This window comes from Macaca thibetana, chromosome 16, assembly GCF_024542745.1.
Source record: "Macaca thibetana thibetana isolate TM-01 chromosome 16, ASM2454274v1, whole genome shotgun sequence".
In the NCBI taxonomy this organism is placed as follows: domain Eukaryota; kingdom Metazoa; phylum Chordata; class Mammalia; order Primates; family Cercopithecidae; genus Macaca; species Macaca thibetana.
Genome location: NC_065593.1, coordinates 45,109,209 through 45,134,620, shown reverse-complemented (window position 1 = coordinate 45,134,620; position 25,412 = coordinate 45,109,209). Strand labels below are relative to the sequence as shown.

The 25,412-nt window shown below is 53.6% G+C and overlaps 2 protein-coding genes across 2 annotated transcripts in view; one reads left to right on the top strand and one right to left on the bottom strand.

Annotated features, from left to right (window-relative positions):
• The window catches only part of PDK2 (pyruvate dehydrogenase kinase 2), a 254,121-nt gene that overhangs the window by 127,614 nt on the left and 101,095 nt on the right, over nucleotides 1-25,412 (top strand). The window lies entirely within an intron of this gene.
• On the bottom strand, nucleotides 12,995-17,887 carry DLX3 (distal-less homeobox 3). Its single transcript, XM_050765698.1, has 3 exons — nucleotides 17,338-17,887; nucleotides 16,064-16,254; nucleotides 12,995-14,489 (listed from the first exon to the last, which is right to left on the bottom strand). The coding sequence occupies exons 1-3, from the start codon at nucleotides 17,660-17,662 to the stop codon at nucleotides 14,142-14,144; spliced, it is 864 nt and encodes a 287-aa protein (XP_050621655.1). The 5' UTR covers nucleotides 17,663-17,887; the 3' UTR covers nucleotides 12,995-14,141.

Sequence of the window (25,412 nt, the reverse complement as noted above, 5' to 3'; positions counted from 1 at the left end):
GCTACGGGAAAGCTGACTCGGGCTTCCCCTCCTTTCTGGGCCACTCACCTTCCCTCTCCCTATATACTATTTTAAGTCATGCCTCCATGTTTTCTCCCAGCAAAATGAGATTTAATTAATTCAATTAAAGCAATTTTGGGAGCGGCTCCTGAAGGCTTTCAATGTGAGATAATTACAAGTAATTTGCTGCTGTGAAGAGGAAAAGGGCACATGGGGTCTGAGGGGAAGGGAGGTAGCCCCCTCCTCACCAAATACACACAGATCTTGAGGGATTCCACACTGCAATCTTAACTGCCCTCCCATTGGCCAAATTACTTGCAGGTGGGAAGAGGGAGAATGTGGTGGTGGTTGAGGGGGAAGACACCCAGTGATGGCCGCCCCTCCTCCACCCCAAAATCTGAGGTGGGGGTGGGGAGCTGGTTGTTCCCCGACAAAATGTCTGCAAAGCCATAGCAGCTGATTACTCAGCTCCAAACCTCATTTGAGTTTGGATGCCTGGACTTGCTTCTGGGATTGTATCCAGAGAGTCAATGGAATGTTATCCCGGTAGCTGAGGCCTGTGTAGACGGGGGCCTTGGAGATCAAGGACCTCCCCAGAATTTATAAGGGACGTGGGTAGAGAGAGGAAAAGTCTGAGAAGGTGGACAGTGATTTCCTGCTTCCGCCAAGAAGCTGACGGGACTCTCATTTCTCTCCTCCCCTGCTCAAAGTCTGTCTAGTTTCTGCCTGGTGTCTAATCCCAATTCCTCCCATTATAGTGATGGCAAAGCTCCTCTCAATTGAATGTACAAGGCTTCTTCCTTCCAAAAGGCATCCTACAGGTGTTTCCCATCCCCACTGCCCCCGGGATAACCCTTTCCTTCCCAGGCCTCACTTGGCCAGGAGGAGGCAGGAGGGGGCCATGATGGAGCTGAGAGGGAACTAGAGGTAGAAGCTGGGAAGCCGGGGGTTAAAACGAGGTGTGGGGATGGGCTTCAGGCCTCTGCAAAGATCGTTTCAAGCCCGCCCATGAAGGAGCTGGCTTTCAAGAGACTAGGGTTCCCCTTGACCTAGGAACCCCATTCCAGGAGGTGAGTAATGTTTTAATAATGATGGTTGAAAAGAAAAAGTCACCGACCCCAAAGTGTTTCTCTTTCATATCTTCCCTGCTCATTTCAAGGTGGGGTAAAGAGGAAGAGTTCCTTCAGCTCTTGTTTCTCCTCACCTCACCCCACCCCACCTCGTGCCCCTGCCCCTTCTCTGAGCAGCATGGCTGTTGGACCTGGGGAGCCGGGAGAAGTTCTATCAGTGACTCCTTGGGCGACTGCTGTCTCTCCTTCCAAGATGAAAACACTTTGAGAGCGACAAGTGGCCTCTTCACCATACTTCCGCTTCCCCATTTCCTGGGCTGTGCAGATTGCTTAAAAAGGGGGAATAGGGCCGGGCGGGTGCGGTGGCTCACGCCTGTAATCCCAGCACTTCGGGAGGCCGAGGTGGGCAGATCGTGAGTCAAGAGTTGGAGACCATCCTGGCCAACATGATGAAACCCTGTCTCTACTAAAAATACAAAAATTAGCCAGGCATGGTGGCGGGCAACCTGTAGTCCCAGCTACTCGGGAGGCTAAGGCAGGAGAATCACTTGAACCCGGGAGGCAGAGGTTACGGTGAGCCAAGATTGCACCACTGTACTGTAGCCTGGCAACAGAGCCAGACTCGGTCTCAAAGAAAAAAAGAAAATTTGGTGGTGGGGGTGGAAATAAAAGGCCCTTCTACTCCTAACCTCAGAATGCAAAGGCCCCAGAGAAATGCTTGGAGACAAGACCAGCCAGGGAGCCAGGCACACAGACAGCGCATGTGCACACGTGAACCCACAGAAGATATATGCACACAGGCAGGCGGACACACAAAATGGGGTGCAGGGAGTGGGCAGAGCCACACGTAGACACATGTGTACATGAAGCATTCCCATGGTTGTACATGGACATACACAGAGAGATGCCCTCGCAGCTTATATACTCACAGAGAAAAGCACAGCACAGCGAAGCACCGAAAGGGAAATGCCCAGCGACTTGACCATAGGCAGAAACAGACGTGCATGCCCAGAAATATACAGACTAGCTTCCTTGTGTGCAAGCACATGTGTGTAGGCGGGGGGCAGTCTCTTTTTCTCTATCTTCTCCTGCCCCTTCCCTTTCTCTCTCCCTTTCCTAGCTCTGCATCTATTTTCTGGGAACATTTCCCTGGTGAGTGGTTGAGGAGAGAGGCTGAACAGCCACAGAGATCTGATAATTTTATTCTGAGTTGATTGTTTGTGTTCCCTGAAGCTTTGCCTACTTCTTTTCCTAAGCTCTAGCAAGAAGAGCTTCTGTCCCCAGCCCTTCCTGGTACAACTCATGGCTCCCAGACATGTCTTGGAGTCCAGCTCTGCCACAGGAAGCCAGAGGCTATTTAAGGGGGCTTAAGTGGCCTTTCCCTCAGAAGTCTCCACTGATCCCTCTGCCCCCTTTCCCTGACATTGACTCCCATCCAGGGAAGCAGGAAGGGGCTTGGGATCACAGAGTGGTGAGGAAGGCACAGCTCTGCGAACCAAAGATCTGTACCTGATACTAATTGCTGTGTGACCTTGGGCAAGTTACATACCCTCTCTGCAACTCAGATAATTTCTCTTGCTAAGTTCTGGGTGCAGGGACCAGAGTGGGCTAACGTGTGTCTACCACCACTTTCCACTCTAGTCTGGGGCTTTGTAAGGCAGACCCTGTCTCTACCATTAGACTAAGCTCCCCTGTGCCGCAGATGGGATGCATCCTATAGCTGGCTCTTCCCAGCCCCCCAGTTTGATGATGCTGAGGTACTCAGCCCCACTGGCGCCGTAGGGGGCATGTCTGGCCAGCTCAGGAAGGGGAAAGGAGTCGGCCCCAAGCTTCCTCCAAACATCAAGCTTTCTGATTCAGTGTCTCACAGTGCCAGGCCTTCGGCCTCTCTGGCCCAAAAACGGAGAGATGACTTCATTTCCAGGGGAGGGTGCCACTCTCTGTGGAAGAGATTCCTCTCAGCTCTGTATGAACCATTCCTTTCAGAGTTTAGTTGCTCGGGGTTAAGCCTAAGGAAGATCATTTTGCCGCCACATGAGATTTAACTCAAGCCTGTGGCCCCCACTCTCTCACCCTCTCCACCTCCAGCTGATGTAACATAGAGGCCACATCATGAGGTTGGAGCACACATCTGGATTATCCCACTTCCATCAAGAGGTTCCCTGGGCATCTCCTCCACCTACAAGCCCATGCCATGATTATCTTCTCTGTCCTGGTTTGCACCTTAGCCTGACCCATTCAGACTTGTACTCCTTCTTCAGGCTGGAGGTTGCCAGAGAGAGCTGCATGGGCCTCCCCTCTCGGACTAGGGACTCCAGGGCGCCCTGGCTTCTTTCTCTGCCTGCTCACCCCTCCCTTAACCCTGATGCTCCCACTCTCTTTGGGGTGGAGAGGCTCAGCACATGGGGTTGGGTAGAGGCCTAAGAGGGGATGGGGCCACATGGCACTTGCCAGGCCATGTCCTTTCCACTGCCCGCCTTGCCTGCCAGAGAGCCACGAGACCACTCCTCTCCGGCTGAACCCAGAAGCTGCTTTCTCTGTCTCTGCAAGCTGGGGCCTGCTGCAAGCTCCTCCTCCCAGCCCTGGAGCCGCCGGGAATTCTTTGCTCCAACAGATCCTGGGGGAAGCCAGACTGCAGGAGGCTCCTGACATGCCTCTGCCCAGCTCCTGTCACATTCCCCAAGCCCAGGGGGATCAGCTGGATCCACCAATGCAGGCTTCTTCCACCCCTTGTGACCCAGGTCTTTGCCTTAGCTCCTCAAACCCTTCTACCTGCCTTTCTAAACCTTGAATTCTGTCTTGGGACTCATCTCTGACTTTGGATCCCTCCCATTCCCAGCCCCTTGGCAGCCCTATCCAAGCGATAATTGTTATTCCCCCAACCCCCTTGAAATAAGATTTACCTCCTCCTCCATAGAGCCCTTATAAAGTCTTCAAGGATTTGCACTCTGAGATGCAGGCACTCAATTGAGAGGGCTTTGGGCAAGTCACTTCACATCTCTGGGTCTTTATTTCCTCACCTATGCAGTAGGGCCAATGATCAAATGATGCCTCCAAAGGTCATGGAGACAAGGAGAGTGCACCCCTAGTAATTTGTGAAAAATGCCAGGTATGCTAGGAGAGATAGTGGCTTATTCCTTCACCCTGGCTAGACCAATGGTGCTGGAAGTGTCTCTCTTTCCATCCCCCTGACTTCTCTGACCCACCAGTTCGCCATATAATGGAGAATAGTCTAGTTCTACCCCCAGGAATGCAAAACAATGAAGAGCCAGATTCCTGATTCAAGTCCAATTCGATGGCCTTGGGCAAGTTTCTTAACTTCTCTATACTGCACCTTTCTTACCTGGAAAATGAAGATGAGAGCATGTGCTTCTTAGAGTTTTTGTGGGGACTATAGGAGTTGAAACACAAAAGTCAGCCAGGCACGGTGGCTCATGTCTGTAATCCCAGCACTTTGGGAGGCTGAGGCAGGCAGATCACTTGAGGTCAGGAATTCAAGACCAGCCTGGCCAACATGGTGAAACCCCGTCTCTACTAAAAATACAAAAAAATTGGCTGGGTGTGGTGGCGCATGCCTATAATCCCAGCTACTTGGGGTGCTCAGGCAGGAGAATCGCTTGAACCCGGGAGGCAGAGATTGCAGTGAGCCAAGATCGCGCCACTGCACGCCAGCCTGGGCGACAGAGCGAGACTACATCTCAAAAAAAAAAAAAAAAGTCACAATAATACAGTAAGTATTCAGCAAGGATTCATAATTATTAGTATCTCTGACTGACAAGTAAGGAAAACACTCTCTGTCCACAAGGAATCTTGCCCAAGTACCAGTTCCTCTATTGCTCTTCTCTGCTTGGACGTCCCTATTCCCAGGTGTCAGGGTGGCCAAGTGGTCTAAGGAAGTCTCTATTCCCACCAAGCCTCTTTTTGGGTTGGAGCCACCTGTGAGTAAAGTCATGGAGTGGGCTATCTTCCTCAGCCACCCTGTAGTGTGGGTGATGGGCTGGACAGAAGCTGCTTTGTGACTAGTAGAGGAGGTTGTGCAGGAGGCTGGCTAAAGAGTGAGGATGTCTGACTGTGCTCCCTGGTCCCTCTGAACACCTCAGGTGGGAAGGCAACTGAAGAGGGAAGTCCATACAGTGCCTGCCTGAGTCAGAGCTAATGCAGAGGCAGACAAGGCCCCTGACTTCTTCATTCATGAAAGATTGCCCCCTCCTGTAACCCCAGATTTCCTCTGACTACGCAAAAAAGCAGAGATAAAACTATCTCCGGCTGGGTGCGGTGGTTCACGCCTGTAATCCCAACACTTTGGGAGGCCAAGGCGGGTGGATCACTTGAGGTCAGGAGTTCAAGACCAGCCTAGCCAACATGGTGAAACCTCGTCTCTACTAAAAATGCTAAAATTAGCCAGGTGTGGTGGCGCGTGCCTGTCATGCCAGCTACTTGGGAGGCTGAGGCTGGAGAATCACTTGAACCTGGGAGGCAGAGGTTATGGCAAGCCGAGACTGTGTCATTGCACTCCAGCCTGGGCAACAGAGTGAGACTCTGTCTCAAAAAAAGAAAAAACAAACAAAAATCTCTTTTTACTGATATTTGATTGTATACTTAGAAAACTCAAGAAACTCCAGGGGAAAAAATTTTCCAGAATTAAGAGAATTTGGGCATAGTGGCTAGATATGAGCTAAATATAAGACATCAGTAGCTGATCTTTAGTATAGCAATAAATAAGGAAAAATATTCCTTTTAAAATGGAAACGCAAAACAAAATCTTAAGCATATAGACGTGGAGGCCAGATCTTTAACTGATCAGTAACTGAGATACATAAACCCCTGTCATCATCCCTTCTGCTGGTTCTAGGCACGTGGTGGTTTCCTGGGTGATCATCCTTCTATTATCTGAACCATGAGATCAAGAAGCACTTTTCCAGTAGAGGGAGGAATTTTGTAGGTGACCTCCCCTGACAGAGAAGAAAGGGTCAACTTCGGACTCATGGAGGGTACATAGAACTCCCTGGGCCAACTGAGGAGGGACACTGAGGAGTGTCCTACCTGCTCATGGCTGATTTAATCTAAAACTGACAGTACAGGCCGGGCACGGTGGCTCATGCCTGTAATCCCAGCACTTTGGGAGGCCAAGGCGGGCAGATCACTTGAGGTCAGGAGTTCAAGACTAGTCTGGCCAACATGGTGAAACCCCATCTCTACTAAAAATACAAAAATTAGCCAGGCGTGGTGGTGGGCACCTGTAATCCCAGCTAATCGGGAAGCTGAGGCATGAGAATCCCTTGAATCCCAGAGGCAGAGGTTGCAGTGAGCCAAGATGGCACCACTGCACTCTAGCCTGGGTGACAAGAGTGAAACTCCATCTCCAAAAAACAAAACAAGACAAAAACCTGACAGTACAGTTTGTTGAGCTCCCATCATTGTGTTAAGCCTTTTATATGTGTTATCTCATTTAATTTCCTCAGCAGCCCTGCAAGAGAGATATGATTAGCTCCATTACATTGATGAGGGAAAGTCAGGCTCAGAGAGGGCAAGTGACTGACCTGAGGTTACACAGTCTCATTGATCTCACCAACAAAATGGCATAATAATGCCACTGACCTTGGCAGGTAGCTGTGAGGAAGAAATGAGACACTGCCTGTGGAAGCTCCTGGCATAGGGCTTAGCACACAGTAGGTCTTCCGTTAGCACCGTCCCTGCCCAGATCTTGGGAGGATCTCTCTGCTCTTGGGAGCAACTGTCTTCTGCTTGCCTTCCTTTCCAGCCCCCCTCCTGCTCCCTCTGGCCTTCTGACTTCTTCAGTTGCCCACCCTCCCCTCGCTGAAGGCACATCATCCTCCCCCACTCACCATCAGTGGTTCCTGAGCTCAGGGCAGGCCTGACTGACCTGGGGGGTGGGTGTGGGACAGTGCCACACACATTGCATGACGTGGCCAGGCACCCTCAGTGTGCAGGGAAGGACGCGCTGCTGCCAGGTGCGAGGTGAACTGCCTGGGGTAGGGGACACCCCTCCCCCGCTCCAGCTAATCCTCCAGGGTGTGGAGTCTCTGTTCCCTGCTGACTCAGCAGACACTTCCAATCCTGCTCTGATTTGCCCCAGGAGACAACCCAGGAATTTAGGCCTCGAGGCCCCACCCTCTGTCCCCATCCCCAGGTTTGTCTCCTTCCAAAGTGCCTATCCTGGCTGCCCGACCCCTAAGCCCCTCCTCTGACTCCTCATCTTAGGCAGAGGTAGCCAGGAGACTCCTGGCCCTTCCTTAATGCTTCCTGGGCCTCTGAGCTTCCCAGGACACTCCTGGAGCTTAATAGGCCTGGTCCATACTCTGTCCCACCCCCAAAAAGCCTGCTAGATTCCCCAACCAAATGGGCCAATTGAAGAAAAGCATTCAGGGACGTCAGATCATTGGGACCACCTGCTTGTGATCCAGGGGCCTCTCTTGGTTCTGCAAGGGTTTGAGAGCCCACTCAGCAGTGCCTGTCCAGATGTAGCCTGGCGTAGAGAGAGGGGCCTGAGCACTAAGAACACTCACCTGCTGTGTGATCTTGGGCAAGTCACACGGCCTCTCTGGGCCTGCTTCCTGATGATTAGAGGAGAATGCCTAGTGAGAGTGCGATCACTGTCAACTCCTGCAGTTGCTCAGGAGTAGCAATTGGGTGCTGGGCTCTCCTCTTGTCATCTCATTTAACCCCCATCAGCCTGGGGAGGGGCAGTTATCATGTCCCCCTCACCCTCACAGCCCCTCCCCTGATGCTGAGAGAGGGACTAGGAGAGGGGTCCCAAGATCGATCATTTCATGTCATCATTCATGCATTCTGTGTTCACTGAGCATCCTGCTATTCCAGCCTGTGCTAGGCATGAGGTGAGGGTGGGGGGTGTCCAGGAGAACATGCCCCAGTCCCTGACTTCATTCCTGATGCCCCCAGTTCAGATTCTTCCCTAGTTCTGCCCCTAGGGACCTTGGTATAAAAAGGCATTTCCAGGTCCTTTGCCTTCCAGCCCAGCAACCCTCCCCAGGGGGAACAAAAATACTCCACGTGGTTCATGCCCATGCTATGAGCTAGGGACAAAGCAATAAGGAAGGCGCCATGCAGGCTCTGCCTCCACAGAGCTAGGATGGAGCCTGCAGAGAGTCACTGAGTTAGTGGTGACAAGCACAGCCCAGTGACAAAAGAGAAAGGCAGGGGCTGGGGACCCATGTTGGAGATGGGGGAAGGCTTCCCTGAGGAAGAGGCCTCAAGGGCTTCTGGTGGAGAGGTTGCTGGGCCCCTTGGAAGAGCTTGAGGCTGCCCTTCCCTGACTTCCTGGCCCCGGCCTTCTCCCGCAATCCCCCAACCTGCTCCCTCTGTCCCCAGCCCCACTAGGACCCCATCAACATCATCCTCCTCCCGCCTGGGGCCTCGGAAACTCATGTCCGAAGCACTTTTTGCCTTCGAAGTCTCCAAGTCTCAGGCTGTTGGGTAGTTGGTAAACAGCTTATTAAGGTGATTAACACTGCAATTAAAGCTGGAAAAACAGAGGCCAGGGTGCTGGCTGCTTCCCCTTCTTCTTCCCCCTCCATTCTCCCCTTTTCCTCCAATCGCCTCCAGGCTTAGTTGATGGAACTCAACCAACGTAGCCACCTAGAGCCCTCATCTAGGGTCTTGGAAGTCAGGGGCTGGGAGGCTGAGTGTCAGGGGCCTTTGCCAGCTGTCTAGAATCTTCACCACTTTGCTCACATTACCCCAGTGGCTCTGCTGGACTAGGTAATAAGCAATAGGGGTGGTGTGGTGCTGAAGGGTGTGGAATATGGAGGCTGAATTGGGTGGGGTCTCTCAGGTCCCCTAGTATCTGGGACCCCCTCAAGGGAAGGGTCCTCAGGGAAAGAGAGACCATCCTTCTCATCCACTTCCCTAAGTGAGAAAAGCAGAAGCTACCTCCTCACAAAAGAGGCGCAGGAGCTTCCTTACCCCAAGCTCAAGGTGCTGGGGCATCTTCCAGCAAACCTGAGGGTCTGGGAATGGCAACACCCTTACCCTTCTCTTAGCTTGACACCCAGGATGGATCTGGGGACCCTCTGGGTCTGCGGTTTCCCTCCCTGCACTGGCCCCAGCATGATTCATAAGGCAGCTGCGATCAGGCTTCACAAGCCTCACTCCTCTTGACCCCATGGAGTCCTGGAGGGGGAATATGTTCCCAGAATCGCCCCCCCATCTTTGCCTATCATGCTTCCATCTTCTTTCAAGGCTTCCTTCAAATGCCTCCTCCTCTATGCAGTCTTTCCAGGCTTCCCTCCCACTCACCAACAACTGCCTTGCCCTTTCCTCTGACAGTCCGTCCTGTCCTCCCTGGATTATGTCAGGTGTGCCCAGCTTCAGGCCCCTCCCGAGTGGGTCTGCCTCTGGCCCTGGAGCTCTAGCACAGGGTCTGTGCCTTCCTTTTCCAGGCTTTGGTCATCAGTCAGACCACCTCCTGGAACATGCCTGAGATATAGCAGGTGCTGAATAAATAATTGGTTGATTTATTCCTTTTATGAGTGCACCTACAGATGGGTGGGTCGGCCAATGTAGCAAGTGCAGCCAGTAGGCTGGGTCTGAATTGGGGGTGTGGAGTGATGGATGGGGCAGGAGGCAGGTTGGGGAGCAAGCCTCATCTCCCTGGTCACCATTAGCAGCAGCCGCTTCCATTAACTGAGTAGTACTCACCATCTGCTGGGGACCTTGTAAAGTATTTTACTCACATTCTCTCATTTAATCCTCTCAACAACGCTGCTGGGTAGGTAGCATTATCCCTACATTACAGATGAGGAAACTGAGGCTTAGAAAGGTTAAGTGACTTGCCCAAGGTCACACAACCAATAAAGTACTGGAGGCAGGATTCAAATCCAGGTCAGCTGACTTCAGCACACACATTCCTGACTGCAACATTAAGCTTTCCCAGGACCAGCCCTCCGCTCTCCGTTTCTCCTCCCAGGGAAGAACTCAGGGAGGAGGACTGGCCAGCTGGGATGGGTGGGGCTGCGGTGGCTCCAGCTTTCAGACACTCTGCACTGGGATGCCCAGAGATTCTGAAAAGCCCACCATTAAGAGCACCCATTCTCCAGACCTAGGGGTTCAAATTCTAGCATTGGCAAGTAAGACGTTATGTGACCTCAGCAGAGACTCCATTTCTCTTGCCTCCGTTTTCCCACCTGAAAAATGGGTACTATGCCACCTACCTCCCAAGCTGTGACAGGTCACATGCAAAGTGCTTGGCACAGAGCAGGAGTTTAGCGAATGCCAGCTGTGTCTAAGTTTTGGAGAACAGTGACCCTCAGGGCAGGCTGGGGTTCCCTAGCCCGCCCTGCTTCTTCCCTGCCTCACAAAGGTTGTCACGAGGCCATGGGTGTAGTCAAGAAGCACCTGGTAGAAGATGGGCTCAGCAGCCTTACCCTGGTACCCTGCCAGGGCCTCCATCCCCAGCCCCTGTGCCTGTGGGGGCCCCCACCAGGGCTGATGAAGAGGGTGACCTGCCTGGCCTAGAGATGAGGAGAGAAGGAAGGGGAGGTCGGGGTGGGGCTGACCCCCGCAGCAGGTCACCTGGGCAGTTAATCCAGCCTGACAGAGCCGGGATGAGCAGGGAGGAATTAGGGAGCTTACAACATCCTTTCATCCCAGAGCCGCCCGCCTGCCCGCCCTGCCTCCCTCCTTCCTTCCTCTCTCTCTGCCCTTTCCTTCTCTCTCCCTCCCTTTGCTGGCAGCCCAGCCCTAATAAAATGCAGTGTCTCCAGCAAGTCTGCCCGGCTGCCGCCTCGTTGCTCCCGCCTGCACGCAGCCCTCAAACCAAACTGCTCAGCTCAGCCCTGCCTGGCAGCTGCCACCTTAACCCTTGCCAGCCCGGCTGGCGTCCGTGGGCTGGAGGTCCTCCTCCCTTCCGCCTCCTGCGGGCATGGGGGAGGGAAGAGCCTACCTTCTGAGAGTGAGGGGACTGGATTAGGGTGCGTCTCCCTAGCTCTGGAGCCCTGCTGGAGGACCCCTCATCTGTGTGGCTGCGAGCATCCAACAAATCCCTTCCGTGAGCTTGAGACCCGCTCCTTCTGCCTCATCCTTAGTCTGCTGTGTGCCTCAAAACAGCCCCAGAGGCCAACAGGGTGGGGATCTGGTTATCGCCATTTGACAGATGGGGTAACTGAGGGCCTTGACACAGGTTCCTATTTGAGCTGGGTCACCTCGGTAATGTTTTCTTTTCTTCTTCTTTCTCTCTTTCTTTCCTTCTTCTTTCTTTTTTTTTTTTTTTTTAGGGTCTTGCTCTGTCGCCCAGGCTGGAGTGCAGTGGTGTGATCACTTCTCACTGCAGCCTCCACCTCCCATGCTTAAGCAATCCTCCCACCTCTGCCTCCCGAGTAGCTGGAACTACAGGTGCATGCCACCATACCTGGCTAATTTTTGTGTTTTTTGTAGAGACGGGGTTTCACCTTGTTGTCCAGACTAGTCTCGAGCTCCTAGGCCGAAATGATCCGCCCACCTTGGCCTCTCAAGGTGCTAGGATTATAGGTGTGAGATGCCATGCCGGGCCATGCTGCTGATTTTCTGTCTGACTTTTTCCATCACAGGGAGCTGCTCTGCTTCTATGTGTGCGTGTGTATGTGTGTGTATATGTGTCTGATGCTAGGGTGACTTGAGTGATGTGTGTCTGTGCACCTGTGTGTTGGCAGCCCGCATCTCTTGGAGTGTTATGGCTTTGGCTTTGTACCTCGTGTGACGCCAACATGTCTCAGGTGTGTGTTTGCGTCTGTGGATGTGTCTGCAGACGACAGGTTTGTCTCAAGTGGGAGCCCATGTGTGTGTGACGATGGGGAGATGTCATTGTGTGTCTCGATGCATGCATGTGAGAGAGAGGTAGCTTCACAAGCGTGTGCCTGCATTCACGCTGTCTCCCGTCTGTGCCAAGATGTGTCACTCTCAACACCTCTGTTCATTCTGCCACCTCCAGCTCTCCATCTCCAAAGCCTTGGAGGTGGGCACCTAGAAGAGGAGGGTGGCAGCAGTGAGGAGGCTCTGAGTCAGGGCCTGAGCCCTCCTTGAGAAGGTAAACACAAACCCCTCCCCCATCACCAAGCCTAGATCACAATGCTAGGTCACTCCCAGCTGAGGGAGCAGTGGTGTCCCCCTGACTGAGGCCCCACCCTCACCCCAAGCTGAAAGGGACAGACAGGAGGGTGAGGGGCCAGGAGTGCCTGGGCGTGGAGGCAGGGGGTTACACACATGTGCAAGCTTGTCTGCATGTGATCTCCAGATCAAAGAGCAGCCCTGAGGTGACCCGGCGGCGGTGCAGAGGGAGCTGTCTGATTCTGAGCACCCAGCTGCCAAGCAGAGGAGTCAGGGAAGCTGCTGCTGGAAGCCTCCCCAAAGACCTGCCCAGATGGGGGACAGCCATGGTTTTAGGAGCACCTGCCACCAGGGGCCAGGCCCAGCCCAGCACCTTAGCAGTGGTTTCCTGGGGGCCCCGTCTCCCTCAGAGCTCAGAAGTGCCTCCCCACTGGACACCTTCCCCAACTCTCAGACCCTCCCCACAAGAGCTGCCAACAGCCTCCAGTTCAAAGAGCTCAGTGGTTATTTTCGTCTTTTTTATTAACATTATATATAAAGATGAGTCCAGTAAGAAAGCAGAAATGAGAAGGCTGGGAGGGGTGGGAGCTGGCTTTGCTTCTCTCTGCCCCCGCCCGGTGGGACTCTTGGAGACCTACCATGTCTCTCTTGGCCCCTGCACCTCCCACAAAACCCAAATCCAGCCGGAGCCCACATCTCTCAGCTTGAAACACACAGGGAGATCCGTCCAGGAGGAACACGGCCACATAAATAGGAAACCGCAGCAGGGAGGAGGCTGCTTCTCTCTGTTGCTCTTAAAAAAAAATACTTACTATATATTTATATATATAGCTACAGTCTTCTACCTCTCCTTTTTTTTTTCGATGTTTTACTGCATCAGGGGTGGAGGAAAGTTAGCTTTGATGGGATGTCTGGGTCAGGGAGGGGCAGTGCCACCAGCCCTCCAGGCAGTTACCCCTTACTCCTAAAGGCACAAGTTCTAACTCTCCCCTCCTCTCCCATGCACCTCACCCGACATTCTCCAGCTCGGAGCAATCTGTTTCCAAGGCCACCGGAAAGGAGGTGTTTGGGGGTTTGTCTTCCCTGGTATGTCTCTTTGGAGATTTGGGGTTTGGCACCAAAACTGCCAACTTACTGGAGGAGTAGAGGAGGTGAGGTGGGGGCAGGGACAGAACAGAGGCACCTTTGCAAGGGGAGACTTGGCCCTATCTGTGAACAATGCCCTTTGTTTTCCTATTTTTCAACAGCTTTTAAAACCAAAGTTGTGCAAAGTCCTGGACGTGGAAGAAATAAGTCCTTAGGAAAAAAGTCTGAGACCCAGCCCTCCTCTCAGAACGGAGGAGAGGGGAGAGAGATGGCTCCTTTAGTTCTTTCCTCTAAAGCCACAAATAGTAAAAGATTCCCTCACTTAGGGGGTTTTCTTTGGTTTCACCCTCAAATCTTAAATGAGGGCTAGAAGTGCAGGGCGGGGACCAGTTCAGGTCCCCACCCGGAGTCCTCGTCATGATGTCCACTGTCTTTTCGGCAGAGGGGCCGCTCAAGCAGGGGGAGACCACCAGTGGCTCAGGAGGAACTAGGCCTGGCAAGTTATAAGATCCACAGTGCCAGGTGCCCCAGCACAGGCGGGACCCGCCTCCACACTCTCCCCTATCGCAAGGTCTCCAGTCTGGGAACAGGCACTAAGTTTAAGAAGCTGGAAAATGATGAGCCATTTAACGCCAATCCAGGCTCCTGGAGCATGTAGGGGAACGGCTGTCCCCACTGGGGTGGAATGCCCCCACATCTGGAGGGGCACCCCAGTGTCTAGGCAGAGGGAGGGAGGTTCAGGGGGCATCCTTGGTCCATGCAAATGTCATCTGGAAGCGCTTGGGTCCCTGGAGGAAGGGGCAAGGGAGGGGGAAAGGGAGTTCCTTTCCCCTGTGCTCCTCGATGATTCCTGAGTGGCTAGGACGGAGGCGCCTTCTGCCTGGTCCTGGGGTCCTTTGTCAGGGGTGCAGGTCAGGTGGGTGCTCAGTACACAGCCCCAGGGTTGGGCGGGGGCCCGGGGGAGGCATGGTGCAGGGTGGCTGGCTGAGGTGGCTGCTGCTGTAAGTGGGGTCCACTCAGGTTCTGTGCGTGGTACCAGGAGTTGGTGGGGTCGTCCAGGTAGCTGGGGGAGGCACTGTATGGGAGCGGCGGGGGCAGCTGACTGCGGGCAGGGGCCGGAGTCGAGTGGGAGGAGGTGTCCCAGAGGGCGGGTGATGGTGGTGAGTTGCAGGCCATGGAATCACTGTTATTGGGACTGTGCTCCAGCGGCACCTCCCCGTTCTTGTAGAGTTTCTTGAACTTGGAACGGCGGTTCTGGAACCAGATTTTCACCTGGGCCAGAGAAGAAAGGGGTAGCTAGTTAGCCTCTCAGAATGCTAAAACAAAACACCCTAGGAAGAACCCAGCCAAGAAAAAGCAAGGCCAGAACCCAGTTTCACGTAAGAATCAGGCAAAAAACAGGCCTCCTGACTCCCAGGACACCGATCGTTTCTTCCATCTGCGGTAGAACGGTGGCTAGCAACATTCAGCTGCCTGGGTCCAAATTCTGCTCTGTCGCTTATTAAGCGTGACCTTGGGCAAGTTACTTAACCTCTCTGCTTCTTGCCTTCCTCTTGTCTGCAAAATGGGGATGAGAACAGCACTATTACCTGCCTCATAGGGTCACTCTGAGGCTCAAATAAGGTACGACATATAAAAATCTTAGAGCAGCTTGGTATATAGTGAGCACTCAATAAAAAGCCGTTGAGGTGGGAGATGGGCGGTTTGTAGCATTTCATTCACATTAGACACCCATAAGCAGAGGTGCACAGATACACAGAGACAAACACACCCACATACACATCTCCATACCCAGCCATGTTCCCACTCACAGCCTCACACACAGACACCAGACGATAAAAATACACGCAGACACAGATACACCCAGATAAGCACCCCACAACATGAGCACCCACATTCACACACACAGGCGTGGAGAAGTCCTCCTGGGCTCAGGTTAGATAATGGGGGTGACCTGGGGACTCAGGAGCAGGTGAGCCATGATTCCCCCAAATTTCCCCTGGGGTATCTCCCCCTCCCCCTGCCACTCCCTACCCCATGACTGGTACAAACAATGAATCAGCTCCTCACCAGGTGACCCAGATTCCCGGCGGATGGGGCCCCACGCAGCCACAGCCACAGCCACAACCTAGGCCCGCCTGTCAACACCTGGCGGGAGCCAGGCATCCACTGCTCCTCCCCTGAGCAGTGACAGGCCGCTGGGGGCTTTAAGGACTGGATGAGGTGGGGGTAGAACACTCACTTTTGAGTCCCCGTCTCCTTCAGATAGGGAATTTGGCCTGAGTATTCAGGTGCTGAGCAGGAATGTGGTATTTTCACGCAAGCACATATTTCTGAACATGCATTCAGAACGCACATGCATTCAGGGCGCGCAGTCACACACATGTGCCCCCATCGTTATGCACAATGACCCTGGCAGGATCACACTCCCTATGTGAGCATCCTCCGGTGCACATAGACCCACACAGCACGTGTGCAAACACACACTCGCCCATACATGCACACAGTTTGCACACATGCCTAGCCTGGAGGGAAAACACGATGTGGACTCCTACTCAGTGAGCAGCGCTGCTGGGGGACTTGGGAGCTGGAGGTTCTGGAGTAGGGGTAGGAGAGCACCTCTCTCTGGGACAGACATACACAATTGCACGGGTTCACAACTATTCTCACTTGTACACGTGCTAACGCAGAAACTTCCGACCGAAGTTGAACCTCGCAGGCCCCCATCCCCCAGACAAGAGTTCCAGGATCCCGCAGGACCCTTAAATGGACAGCCAGGCTCGGCAGCGCCCGGGGAACTACGGGATCCCGCGCGCCCCCACGGCCCTGGGCAGCCAAACACCAACCTGTGTCTGCGTGAGGCCCAGCTGCGCGGCCAGCTCGGCGCGCTCGGGCAGCGCCAGGTACTGGGCCTTCTGGAAGCGGCGCTGCAGGGCGGCCAGCTGGTAGCTGGAGTAGATCGTACGCGGCTTTCGGACCTTCTTGGGCTTCCCATTCACCATGCGCACCTCTGCTTCCGGCTCCTCCTTCACCGACACTGCGGGGAACGCACCGGGCGGGAAAGGGGGCGGCTCAGCCTCTGCCTGCGACTCCAGCGACCCTCCAGGGCCCGGCGGGACGCCCCTCCCTTCCGCCCACCTACTCGCCGCGGGATTCCCGGCCGCCCGCTCCGCCGCCCGCGGCCCTGGAAGGAGCCGAGGCCACACAGCCGGACCCGGCCACGGCCCACGACGCGGCGCTCCCAGTTCCGCGCCCGGCCTCCGGAGCACTGTCCCCGGCGCCAGCCGCCGCCTGCGCGAGGACCGCCGCGGCTTCGCTCACGACGCCTTCCCGGCTCGCCTCCCAGCCTCGGGGCTCCTCGCCGACCGGCTGCTGGCTGCCCCCTTCCCAGCCCCATCTCGTCGTTGCTTGTTTCTCTCGCTCCTTCCCGCCCACCCCCCGCCCTTTAAAAAACTTTTCATTTTTGAATCGCTTTAGGTTTTCAGAAAAGTCGCAAGGATAGTGCAGACTTTCTTTCTTTCCCTGTCCCCCTTCCTCTCCGCTTCCTTCTCTCCTTCCTTTCCTGTTTCTTCTGTCCTTTCTCTCACTGTCTTTCCACACTTCTCTCTTGCTGCCTCACTTTTCCCTTTTTCAGCTTCTCTGCCTCTCAGTTGCTGCTTCCCTCCGCTTTCCCACAACTTCCGTGGGTCCCTCTCATTGCCCCCTCACGTCTTCTAGTCTCCCCATCCCTTATCCAAAGGAGAGCCCCTAGAGTTTCCAGCCCCCTCCGCCTACCCCCAAGCCCTCTGCGACCTGATCGAGAATCGCCTGCTGAAATGCCCACGAAATCACCTCGATTCGGAGATTTCCTGACAACCCACAGCCCTCCCCTTCCTCTCTCAGCTCACCCCGCTCCTCATCCGGGACCGCGGCGCACCGCGCACATCGCGCCCCAAATGCTCGCAGACCCGGGGCTGGAAGGTCGCCTGGTCCCTCTGAGGGTCATCTACGCCAACTTCTCTAACTCCAGGCGGTACTTTTCTTAGAAGTTTTCCTAGATTTTGGCTTCCAGTCCATGCCTTTTCCTCCCTCGGGAACCTTCCAGTGTCTCCCACTGTCCTCGCGACCCCATGGCCCTCACCTGGGTCCTGGGCTGGCAGCGGCTGCTCCCTGTACGCCCCGTATTGCCGGTAGGAGGCTCCGTAGGTATATTCCGACTTGGGCGAGTAAGCACCCGTGCCTGCAAGCCCATTGAGATTGAACTGGTGGTGGTAGGTGTAGGGGTTCACCGTCTGGCCATAGGGTTGGCCCGAGTAGTAATCGTGCTGGGGAGCGCTGTAGTAGCCCAGGTCAGTGACAGAAGACTCGGGCAGGGTAGGCGAGTCCTTGGAGCCCGCATGGCAGCTAAGGGAGCTGGAGATGTCGGTGAGGATGCTGCTGAGCTTGCGATCGAAGGAGCCACTCATCCTGGCGGGCACTGCACCTCCCCAAGGCTGGCCTCCGCGGAGGACAGGAGCGGACCGGAGCGCAGGAGAGGCGGAGGAGACGAGGCAGGGGTGTGTGTCCAGAGGGCGAGGGGAGGACCCGGCCGCGTCTGGGGGAGGGGGAGGCCGAGAGGCGCTTACACCATTGCCTGCCGTCAGGCGGTCGCTGCGCGCCTCTCCTCGCGTCCCAAGCCACAGTCAAATGCTGCCAGCTCCGCCCGGCCAGCCGGTTATAGACTCAATAGTGGAGTCGCCGAGGGAGGCTCCTACTCGCTGATTGGCTGCAAGTCTTGCCTTCCAGGCAAAACACGCTCTTGCTCTCTCGCTCCTGTGCTCTCCTCTCTCTCTCTCTCTCTCTCTCTCTCTCCCTCCCTCCCCCTTTTCCTTCTCTCCTCCCTCCTCTCTCTTCTCTTTCCCCCAGTCTTTGTTTTTACTCAAAATACACACACACACACACACACACACACACACACACCTCCTCCTTGCTACTCTTGTAGCTCTAGCCCAGATAAGTTCTCTGAAGGAGGGGCGTGGAGGTGGAGGGGAAGGGTTGCTCTGCGGAGCCCTCAGGATCTGTCAGCCTGTTTCTCTGGCTGGGGGATGAGAGATGGGCTTAGGTGAGGTGGGGAAGGAGGGGAGTTTGCCTATTGAGTGTTTGTAGAAGGAGATGGTCTAAGGTGGAGTATGGTTGTGTGTGTGCGCACGCGTGTGCACGCACTGTGCAAATGACAGGCACACAAATGTACCCAAAGTGGTGAGGACTCAGGGCCCCTGAAAATGGTTTCTCTTCAAATCAGAAGAAAAGGAAAACACCTTTTAGGTAGAAGAGAATGTTTGAATATACGATATTAATACATTATCTTAATAGCAATGCAGTCATTGCTATTATATTATTGTATTACATAATTACAAAAATGTAATTTGAAAAATTTTCTTTTTATGGAGGAAGGTGCCCACCAGGCAAAAGTGCCTTGAGCCTATGAAAGACGTAATTTAGCCCTAGGAGGATCCTATTGGAGAAGGGGAAGCAGGCCTGTGTGGATTTAGGGGTTGATGGGAATGTGCAGCCTGTCCGGTGATACCAGAACTATCTCCAAAGCTATGTGTGTGCAGTTTCACAGATGGCCCGGTCTTGCTGAAGGGAGTGAAGGACCTGGGGTCCCCACGAGGTTGGGTGGACACAGGCTGTCTCTGTGACCGTGTGCTTCAATAAGTCTGAGGGCAGATTCTGTGTATCATGGGACAGCACTGGGGACTGGGGACACTTTTGGGGATCGGGTGCATGGGACGAGTGTACCTGGGGTGTGTGATGTGAGGATTTCATGTGTTCCACAGTATCCACAGATGTACATGCCTGCAGGAGTGTGTGTGTGTGTGTGTGGTGCAGGCATCGTGAGTGGAGGGCCATCCTAGTGTGAATGTATGGTTTAGGCAGATGTGTCTAGACCTCTCAGTGCCGTCCTCATCCCCAGTAGCTGGGAGCTGTACTGCTCCACTGAACTCCTCCCCCACCAGAAAAGCCCTGAAGAATGGCTCCCCTCCATGGGGACCCCCAGGTTTTAGTCCTGTCTAGCCCACAAGACTGGGCCCCCTAGGTCATGCTAGCTGTTCCCAACGTCTAGCTCATTCCTCCCTCCCACACCCCATTTTGCTCCTCGCCTTTCTCTGGGGGAGATAATCCAAATCTCAGTTCCCAGCCTGCTCCGCTCGCTACCCCCCACCCCGTGTCCACGCGCCCTGCCTCGCCGGGCGAACGCAGTGCTAGCGCGCCACCTCGTGGTTCCTGTGAGCTCTGCAGCTCCCCAGCCCAGCGCCTGGCCGAGCCCCGGGGAGGGGTCTCCTCCGAAGACCCTGCCCGGCAGAGCAGTGTGCAGGGGGCTGTATGCCCCTTTCCAAAGTCAGACTCGCGCAGCAGGCTTCCGGCGGTCCAAAGGGCGTTGAGAGTTGCAGTTGGCAGAAACAGAGGGCACGGTCCGCGGGCTGAGGGGCAGGGGTGGGTGCCCGCCTGGTCTGGGCCACTCCCGGAGGCCGCCGCGTGGGAAAGGTGGGGGCGGGGGCGGGGGCAGGCCAGGGGAGCGCTATCTGTCTGTCTATCTCCGCGTCCCCCCAGCGCCCAGCGCCTGCCGCTCTGAGCCCGTGGCGGGGCGAGTTGCCACCCGCTCCGGGTGCCCTCTGTTCTGCTGCCAAGAGGGCGCCAAGAAAGCCTGCGGCGTTGGGGGCAGGAAGGGCACTGGGCGGGCCGGCTCCCTCCCAGGATGGGAGCGGGGGTGGCATTGAGGGCCTGCTTTGGAGCTCCCCCCGCCCCGCCCCACAAACTGTGCCCTCTGTTTTCGCTCACTGCAGCTCCCCTAGAGAACAGACAGCATGGAGTGAGCCCTTCTCAGGGGTTCATCCGCTCATTCATTCATCAACCGAGATGGAGAAGTGGCAGGCGACTTAGAGCTGGGAGTCTACCTCCCTCCCTCCCTCCCCAGGCCCTCACAGAAGCCCTGGCTCCTGAGTAAAGAGAATGAGCCCTAGGCTGAATTCTGGAATCCTGGAATCTTGAAAGGGCAGTGGTGGTGGATTATACTAGGATAATTTCTAAGCTCCACTCTGCTCTGAAATTCGAAGAGCTCTCGAAATGGTTCATAGTTCACAGAAACTGCAACAGTAGGAACTTAAATAAGCAATTAAACAACTGTTTGCTAATGTGAGGTTAGCACATCTTCCCCCTACCCCCATTGCATGACATACTCCAAGATGCCAGAGTGGGCCCATCCACTTCACCACTACCTTCCAGATACCCAGGACCCATTGTTAAACGAATAAATGAGGCTTCCTAATGCTGAAGAGGGGCTGAATCATCTTAGCACTGCTCCCGTGGACCCCTGGCTGAGGCTCAGGCATGCTGGGCAGAGTCAGGACAGTGGGAAGCATGGGGCAGGCACTGGGCTGCAGGGTAGGGGCAGGCCCCAAGGGTCTCGTCAGGCTGGCAGGACTGGAGCCACCAACTGCTGGGCGGGCACCTGTTAGCTTAGGATGGCGAGGTAGCCGGAGGATGCAGTGGGACCAGAGCACCCACCCCACCTTGCCCAGGCCAACAAGACGAGCAGGTGTCAGCCTGGCCGAGTCCTGCCTCTGGTGGAGGGGTGACGTGGGGCAGCCTGTGTCAGGGGCCTCTGGGAGTATGATAGGAGGGAGAAAGGGCAGTGCTGGCCAATGCCAAGGTCACAGTCCATTGCCTACCTGTCTGTAGCACTGAGAAAAGGTACCCTGTTGAAGCAAGCTATTCCCTGGAACCCAGGCATCATGCCACCTGGGCACTGGCACAGCAGTGGGGCTCAGAGAGAGTCAGGCCTCAGGGAGGAACTTAGGGAGGGACCAGCCCTGGTGGGCTGACCCCGCTTTCTCCATTGCCTTGGGGAGTGGCGCCATCTAGTGGTGATTATGAGAAAGAGCCTGCTTAGCTCCACTGGGAAGACCCGGAAGTGGGTCACCTGCAGGGGCAGGGCCATCGTGCCCAGAAGGAATTTACTTACTTGAGGAGCCCTATTGGCACTAAATATTCACTTTTCATCACCACCTTGTGTTACTCTTTGGCTGCCACCTCTCCCTCTTCCCACCCACCTTTGAACAGCCAGTGGCTCTTTCCCTTGGTTTTCTCATTTGTAAGTAAAAAACTGGATTCTTAGATGGCCTCTGAGGTCCGTCCAAGCTCTGATGCTCCGTGATTGTAAATTCTAGGACTCTTGTCTCTCAAGGGTGAGCTCCTCGACCTTTTCACTAACTCCCTTGGAGATACACCCCAAGCTTCCAGCATTTTGCAGCCTGGACTTCCTTCCAGAGTCCTTCATTCATTCAACAGATCTTTGCTGAGTCTCTGCTATGTATCTGGTCCATGCTAGGTGCTGGGGATGTAGTGATGAACAAGACAGACCAGGACCCTCTCGGTGAAGCCCACGTTCCAGCAGGGGGTGCGGACACTTAGCGACAGCTTCGCCATCGTGTGATGTGTGCTGTGATGGGACACCACTTGCCGCCATGCCAGCCTCAGGGGGCCTGAACCCTTCAGGGGGCAGGAGGATATCTGAAATGAGAAGTGAAGGATGTGTGGGACTTGGCTTGGAAAAACAGGGATGAGGGAAAGGAGATGGTTCCCGGCCCCTGGAAACTGCCACTTCCCCCTCCTTCCACCCACCTTTGTCCAACCAGTGGCGCTTTCTTTTGGGTTTCTTATATGTAAATCAAAAAGTGGATTCTTAGATAGCCTCTGCAGTCCATCCAAACTCTGATGCTCCATGATTGTAAATTCTAGGACTCTTTTCTCTCAAGGGTGAAGCATAGCATTTGTAGGGGTGGTTGGGGGGTACCTAAAGGTGAAGCAGGGACCCAGGACTCAGAGCACTTAGAAGCCCGAAGTAGGAGAATGGGCTTTACTTAGAGGCTGCAGGGAACCGCTGGAAGATTTTAACCAGGGGAGGGTCATGATTGGGTTTTCGTTCTAGAAGGATCCCTCTGGCTGCTGTGTGGAGACGAATCAGAAATTATAAGATTGGGGGCGAGGGGCCCAGATATGAGGCTACTGCAGAAGCTCAAGCAAAGGGAATCGAGTCTGGGTTAAGGAAGAGGCAGTGCTGGCTAATGCCAGAGAGAAGAGAAGTGGGTGGAAGTGGAGAGCAGTGGGTAGATTTGAGAGCCACTGAGGAGATCAGAGGGACAGGGCTGGGGAATGGACTGGATATGAATGGCAGAGAGAAGGGAAGTGGGGGAATGACCCCTGCGCTTCTGACTGGGGTAACTGGGTGGAAAGTTGGGGCCGTTCTCTGAAATAAAGAGAACACCAGAAAGAGGAGATGCTTGATGGGGAAAAGAATGTGTCAGGTTTTTTTTCCACTGGAGTCTAACATATCTGCAGAAAAGTGCACAAGTCCTAATTAAAGGGTTTGTATGAATCAAACATAGCTGTGCAACCAGCACCCAGGCTGAGCAGCAGGTTAGGAAACAATATCCAAACCTCAGAAGCCCCCTCACCCTCCCTTCCAGTTCCTACTCCCTGAGAGTAAACACTGTCTCCGCTCCTAGCACCACAGATCAGGTTTGCATGTTTTTTACTTTTGTATAAATGGAAATGTATAGCATATACAGTCAGCCCTCTTCCGTATCCATGGGTTCTGCATCCATGGATTCACCCTACCTTGGATCGAAATTATTCAGCAAAATAATTGCATCTGTGCTTGGACACATATAGACTATTTTTTTTCTTGTCATTATTCCCTAAATAATATAGCATAACAATTACTTATATAATAATAGTTACATATTATTTGGTATTATAAATAATCTAGAGATAATTTAAAGTATGTGGGAAGATGTGCGTAGGTTATCTGCAAATACTACTCCATTTTATATCAGGGACTTGAGCATCCACAGATTTTGGTATCCGAGGAAGGTCTTAGAACCAATCTCCCATGGACAAGGGAGGGCTGTATTCTTTTCTGTTTGGCTTCTTTTGCTCAGCATTATATTGTGAGATTTATACATGTCGTTGGCTATATTTATAGATTGTTCATTTTCATTGCTGTAATGCAGATATTTTCTCATATGAATATATCATTATTTATTTTTCTGTTCTACTGTTGATGGGCACTTGGGTAGTTTCCAGTTTGGGATTATCATGAGCGGTGCTGCTATGAGCATTCCTGTACATGCCTTTCAGTGCCTGCGTCTATGCTGTTGTTGGGTGTCTGCGGGTGGAATTGTGTGCCGCCAGGTGGGCACATGTTTGGCTTTAGAAGAGGCTGCCAAGCAGTTCTCCAAAGTGGTTGTGCCACCAGCTTAATTGTGATCATGCTGAGTTTGAGTGTCTTTGAGACATCTAGGAAGAGCAGTCCTAGCCATAGTCAGCAACATAGATCGGAAAAATCAGTAAAGAAGCAGGGATTGGAGATGTAAATTGTGAGTACTCAGCTTCTTGCGATAAGTGGAGCCATTGGCATGGGTGAGATGGTCCAGGAAAGGAAGGAGGGAACATGGGGCAAAGGTCCAGGCAGCAACTGTGAGAGAGGGGTCAGAGGGAGGTAGGAAGCAGTGCAGAGAGAGTGTACCCTGAGTTGGGTGTGGGGAGAACTGGGGGAGGGTTCAAGGAGGAGAGAGCAGTCAGCAAGGTCAAATCTTGCTGTGGATTTGTAGTCAGGGCAGGGTGAGGACTGAGACGCACCCGCTGTGCAATGTCTCAAGGAGGAGGTTGATGATATCAGAAGAGCGATTAAGGGGAGTGGGGAGCTGGAAGTGGTTCACAGCTGGCTGAGGGGCCAGTGGGATGGGCGGCAATGAAGAGAACACGCAACAGCCACTCTGTCCTGATGGCTGTGAAAGGAGGAGGGAGGCAGAGGGCAGTAGCTAGAGGGTATTTGGCATATTGGGAAGGTGTGTGTGAGTGTTTGAAATGGGAGCAGCCTGTTTAGATGCCAGTTGTCGCCTCCAGTAGAGAAGGGTTAATCACAAGTGCCATCCCTGAGTAGATGGGAGGCGAAGGATCTGGAACTCCTCCAAAGGGGTTGGCCTTATAGCAGATTATTATCTATTCCGTTGAGTCAAGAGAGAAGATGAACTGATAAGAGCTGGCTTTCATTGAGTACTCACTGTGTGCCAGGCACTGCTCGAAGCCATCTACATATATGAGTTCATTCACTGCTCCCGACCCTATGAGGTGGGCACTCTCATGTCCGTCTTTTGACAGAGGAGGGAACTGAGGCACAGGAAGCTAAGTAAGTGGATTTAGGATTTGAGCCCCGGCAGTCTGACTCTTAACCTCTATGGGGCAGGCATTCAGCTTGCAGGTTTAGCAGTCGGAAGGTAATTTGACGGAGCTGGGCACTGGCCATGTGGGTGGTTTTTATACTACCCTCTGTACTTTTCTATACATTTGAAACATCTCAGAGTAAAAAGAATTGTCCTTGGGAGGCCAAGAACATGGCAGAACTGCATCTTTACAAAAATAAAAATACAAAAATTAGCTGGCTGTGGTGGCTCATACCTGTAATCCCAGCACTTTGGGAGGCTGAAGTGGGAGGATTGCTTGAGCCCAGGACTTGGAGACCAGCCTGAGCAACGCAGTGAGACCCCATCTCTACAAAAAAGGAAATCAAAAAGATTAGACAGGGGCAGTCCCCAGCTACTCAGGAGGCTGAGGTGGAAGGATGGCTTGTGCCCAGGAGTTTGAGGCTTGCGCCCAGGAGTTTGAGACTACAGTGAGCCATGATCACACCACTGCACTCCAGCCTGGGTGACAGAGTGAGATCCTGTCTCAAAAGAAAAAAAAATGTGTGTGCATGCACACACACACACACAGAGGGAGAGAGAGAGAGAGAGATAGGGAGGGAAGAAATAGACTGCCTTTGTTCACATATAACATGATATCTATTTAGAAAATTCTGGCAAGGTGCGGTGGCTCAAAGCTTGTAATCTCAGCACTTTGGGAGGCAGAGGCAAGAGAATTGCTTGAGCCCAGAAGTTCGAGACCAGCCTGGTCAACATAGTGAGACCCCATCTCTGCGAAAAGTAAAAAAAATTAGCTAGGTGTGGTGGCATACACCTGTAGTTTTAGCTACTCAGGAGGCTAAGGGAGGAGGATTAACAAAATATGTACAAGATCTATATGAGTACATAAAACTCTGATGAGACAAATAAAAATCTAAATAAATGGAGAGAGACTCATGGATTCATGTAGAGGAAGATTGTTAAAATGTCG